Below are 5,000 nucleotides of genomic sequence, written 5' to 3' on the forward strand. Positions count from 1 at the left end.
GGGAGAGAGGGATGGAGGGAGAGAAGGATGAAGACAGAGGGAGAGAAGGATGAAGGCAGGGGGAGAGAAGGATGAAGACAGAGGGAGAGAAGGATGAATACAGAGGGAGAGAAGGATGAAGACAGAGGGAGAGAGGGATGAGGGAGAGAAGGATGAAGACAGAGGGAGAGAAGGATGAAGACAGAGGGAGAGAAGGATGAAGACAGAGGGAGAGAGGGATGGAGGGAGAGAAGGACGAAGACAGAGGGAGAGAGGGATGGAGGGAGAGAAGGATGAAGACAGAGGGAGAGAAGGATGAAGACAGGGGAGAGAGAGGGATGGAGGGAGAGAAGGATGAAGACAGAGGGAGAGAAGGATGAAGACAGAGGGAGAGAAGGATAAAGACAGAGGGAGAGAGGGATGGAGGGAGAGAAGGACGAAGACAGAGGGAGAGAGGGATGGAGGGAGAGAGAGGATGAAGACAGAGGGAGAGAAGGATGAAGACAGGGGGAGAGAAGGATAAAGACAGAGGGAGAGAGGGATGGAGGGAGAGAAGGACGAAGACAGAGGGAGAGAGGGATGGAGGGAGAGAAGGATGAAGAAAGAGGGAGAGAAGGATGAAGACAGAGGGAGAGAGGGATGAGGGAGAGAAGGATGAAGACAGAGGGAGAGAAGGATGAAGACAGAGGGAGAGAAGGATGAAGACAGAGGGAGAGAGGGATGAGGGAGAGAAGGATGAAGACAGAGGAATAAAGGGATAAAGTATTTTTACCTTCTCCTGGTACTGTCGTCGGGACGAGTCCAGGGACTGGATGAGTGCAGTGGCATGGCCTATGAACACAGCGTAGCAGGTGGCCCCTACGATCATGCTGAGCATGGTGAGCCAGATATCAGACAGGCTCTCCGGGGCCTGCCGACCGTAGCCGATACACAACATGTGGCTCATTGCCTTGAACACTGCAAATGAATACAGCTCAGACCATGTGTCATTCTGCAAAGAGAAAAATGAAAGAGAAAATGAATTTAAATATGTATGAAAGACAGAGGAAAACACATTTGGGGAGGAGAGGAGAAGAAACAGAGGAAAGTCTTGAAAGTTTTTGAGTTGGTGACTCAAAGTAAGAGACTGAGAAGAAGTGATAGACAGAGGAGAGTAGAGATAGAGAGAAGAGGACAGAGGGAGATAGAGGGAGGAGGATAGAGGGAGATAGAGAGGAGGGTAGAGATATATAGAGAGGAGGGTAGAGAGATATAGAGAGGAGGGTAGAGAGATAGAGAGAGGAGGGTAGAGAGATATAGAGAGGAGGGTAGAGAGATAGAGAGAGGAGGGTAGAGAGATATAGAGAGGAGGGTAGAGAGATATAGAGAGGATGGTAGAGGGAGATAGAAAGGAGGGTAGAGAGATATAGAGAGGAGGGTAGAGGGAGATAGAAAGGAGGGTAGAGAGATATAGAGAGGAGGGTAGAGGGAGATAGAAAGGAGGGTAGAGAGATAGAGAGAGGAGGGTAGAGAGATATAGAGAGGAGGATAGAGGGAGATAGAAAGGAGGGTAGAGGGAGATAGAAAGGAGGGTAGAGGGAGATAGAAAGGAGGGTAGAGAGATAGAGAGAGGAGGGTAGAGAGATAGAGAGAGGAGGGTAGAGAGATAGAGAGAGGAGGGTAGAGAGATATAGAGAGGATGGTAGAGGGAGATAGAAAGGAGGGTAGAGAGATAGAGAGAGGAGGGTAGAGGGAGATAGAGAGGAGGGTAGAGAGATAGAGAGAGGAGGGTAGAGAGATATAGAGAGGAGGGTAGAGAGATATAGAGAGGAGGGTAGAGGGAGATAGAAAGGAGGGTAGAGAGATATAGAGAGGAGGGTAGAGGGAGATAGAAAGGAGGGTAGAGAGATATAGAGAGGAGGGTAGAGGGAGATAGAAAGGAGGGTAGAGAGATAGAGAGAGGAGGGTAGAGAGATATAGAGAGGAGGATAGAGGGAGATAGAAAGGAGGGTAGAGGGAGATAGAAAGGAGGGTAGAGGGAGATAGAAAGGAGGGTAGAGAGATAGAGAGAGGAGGGTAGAGAGATATAGAGAGGAGGGTAGAGAGATAGAGAGAGGCCTGGGCCCTGACAGTAAATCTCAGTAAGACCAAAATAATGGTGTTCCAAAAAAGGTCCAGTCACCAGGACCACAAATACAAATTCCATCTAGACACTGTTGCCCTAGAGCACACAAAAAAACTATACATACCCCGGCCTAAACATTAGCGCCACAGGTAACTTCCACAAAGCTGTGAACGATCTGAGAGACAAGGCAAGAAGGGCATTCTATGCCATCAAAAGGAACATAAATTTCAACATACCAATTAGGATCTGGCTAAAAATACTTGAATCAGTCATAGAGCCCATTGCCCTTTATGGTTGTGAGGTCTGGGGTCCGCTCACCAACCAAGACTTCACAAAATGGGACAAACACCAAATTGAGACTCTGCACGCATAATTCTGCAAAAATATCCTCTGTGTACAACGTAGAACATCAAATAATGCATGCAGAGCAGAATTAGGCCGATACCCACTAATTATCAAAATCCAGAAAAAAGCCGTTAAATTCTATAACCACCTAAAAGGAAGCGATTCCCAAACCTTCCATAACAAAGCCATCACCTACAGAGAGATGAACCTGGAGAAGAGTCCCCTAAGCAAGCTGGTCCTGGGGCTCAGTTCACAAACACAAACACACCTTACAGAGCCCCAGGACAGCAGCACAATTAGACCCAACCAAATCATGAGAAAACAAAAAGATAATTACTTGACACATTGGAAAGAATTAACAAAAAAACAGAGCAAACTAGAATGCTATTTGGCCCTAAACAGAGAGTACACAGCGGCAGAATACCTGACCACTGTGACTGACCCAAAATTAAGGAAAGCTTTAACTATGTACAGACTCAGTGAGCATAGCCTTGCTATTGAGAAAGGCCGCCGTAGGCAGACATGGCTCTCAAGAGAAGACAGGCTATGTGCTCACTGTCCACAAAATGAGGTGGAAACTGAGCTGCACTTCCTAACCTCCTGCCCATTGTATGACCATATTAGAGAGACATATTTCCCTCAGATTACACAGATCCACAAAGAATTCGAAAACAAATCCAATTTTGATAAACTCCCATATCTACTGGGTGAAATTCCAGTGTGCCGTCACAGGAGCAAGATTTGTGAACTGTTGCCACGAGAAAAGGGCAACCAGTGAAGAACAAACACCATTGTATATACAACCCATATTTATGCTTATTTATTTTATCTTGTGTCCTTTAACCATTTGTACATTGTTAAAACACTGTATATATATAATATGACATTTGTAATGTCTTTATTGTTTTGAAACTTCTGTATGTGTAATGTTTACTGTTAATTTTTGTTGTTTTTCACTTTATATATTCACTTTCACAATGTTAACACGTTTCCCATGCCAATAAAGCCCTTGAATTGAATTGAATTGAAATTGAATTGAGAGAAAGAGAGGAGAGTAGAGAGATAGGGAGAGAGAGGAGGGTAGCGAGAGAGAGGATGGTAGGGAGACAGAGAGGAGGGTAGGGAGACAGAGAGGAGGGTAGAGAGATGTAGGGAGATAGAAAGGAGGGTAGAGAGATGTAGGGAGATAGAGAGGGGGTAGAGAGATAGAGAGAGGAAGGTAGAGAGATGTAGGGAGATAGATAGAATGGTAGGGAGATAGAGAGGAGGGTAGAGAGATAGAGAGAGGAAGGTAGAGAGATGTAGGGAGATAGATAGAATGGTAGGGAGATAGAGAGGAGGGTAGAGAGATGTAGGGAGATAGAGAGGATGGTAGGGAGATAGAGAGGAGGGTAGAGAGATGTAGGGAGATAGATAGGATGGTAGGGAGATAGAGAGGAGGGAAGAGAGATGTAGGGAGATAGATAGGATGGTAGGGAGATAGAGAGGAGGGTAGAGAGATATAGGGAGATAGAGAGGATGGTAGGGCGATAGAGAGGAGGGTAGAGAGATGTGGAGAGAGAGAGGATGGAACAAGGCAGAAAGCATTAGGGACAAAGGAGACAAGGAGGTCTTTAAATGAGGACTCAGGGGAGATAAAGAGGAGAGAGTTAGATGGCGAGAACAAGAATTAGGGACGGTGAGAGACAGAGGGGGAGAGAGAAAGCAAGAGAGAGCAAGAGTGGGTTAGAGACAGTGAGGGGGAGAGAGATAGGGAGAGACAAGGGAGAGAGAGGAGGGGAAAGACAGAGGAAGAGAGATAGAGAGAGAGCGGTTTGAGACAGTGAGGGAGAGAGAGAGAGAGAGAGAGAGAAAGAGAGGGAGAGAGAGAGAGAGAGAGAGAGAGAGAGAGATAAGGGAGAGAGACAAGGGAGAGGGAGGAGAAAGACAGGGAGAGACAGAGAGAGAGAGAGAGAGACAAGGGAGAGGGAGGAGGAGAAAGACAGGGAGAGAGAGAGAGAGAGAGAGAGAGAGAGAGAGAGAGAGGGAGGGAGAGATTGGGGGAATCCTGTGAGGCCTAATCAGTGAGAGGTAGAGAAGGTTCTGAGCTGATTTCCACCGAGAGAGACTTTAATGAGAGGTCATTAAATATGCCCTTTCACAAATCGTAATATAAATCCACACACACACACAGGGTGGCATTCTCTGTGCAAAAGATCCCCCAAAACCTTGCAGCAGATTATTTTTTAATGACGTCCATTTTATGGCACCGATAATTTATAGGTGCATAGGAGCAGTATTACAAACTCATTTTGTAGTAATGTAATGAAATGTTGCTGTTAGTTTTTGGTACAATCACAGCAATTTCTTGCAGTGAGAGCTGTCTAGTCAACAGAAAATGTCCAGGACGGAAGCAATGAAATGCCAAGTCCAAATAGCCTAGCCAAGTCCTAATACTTTTGGATAGCTTCCTTTCCTTGTCTGCTCTCCTTGTTGAAAGCTGAAGACGAATTTAGTTGGCAATTGAACAGACAGTGATAACCACTACAATCCTTCCATCTGTCTGTTAGTGAAAGGTTTGTTTCCCAAAACA

The 5,000-nt window shown here is 46.0% G+C and overlaps 1 protein-coding gene across 1 annotated transcript in view; it reads right to left on the reverse strand.

Annotated features, from left to right (window-relative positions):
* Nucleotides 1-5,000, reverse strand: part of LOC121847498 (potassium/sodium hyperpolarization-activated cyclic nucleotide-gated channel 2-like) — a 65,992-nt gene that overhangs the window by 25,240 nt on the left and 35,752 nt on the right. The window contains exon 4 of the mRNA XM_042328986.1: nt 752-970. Coding sequence (XP_042184920.1) covers nt 752-970 — 219 coding nt within the window. The remainder of the gene's footprint in view (nt 1-751; nt 971-5,000) is intronic.

The sequence above is a fragment of the Oncorhynchus tshawytscha genome, linkage group LG10, assembly GCF_018296145.1.
Source record: "Oncorhynchus tshawytscha isolate Ot180627B linkage group LG10, Otsh_v2.0, whole genome shotgun sequence".
Taxonomy (NCBI): domain Eukaryota; kingdom Metazoa; phylum Chordata; class Actinopteri; order Salmoniformes; family Salmonidae; genus Oncorhynchus; species Oncorhynchus tshawytscha.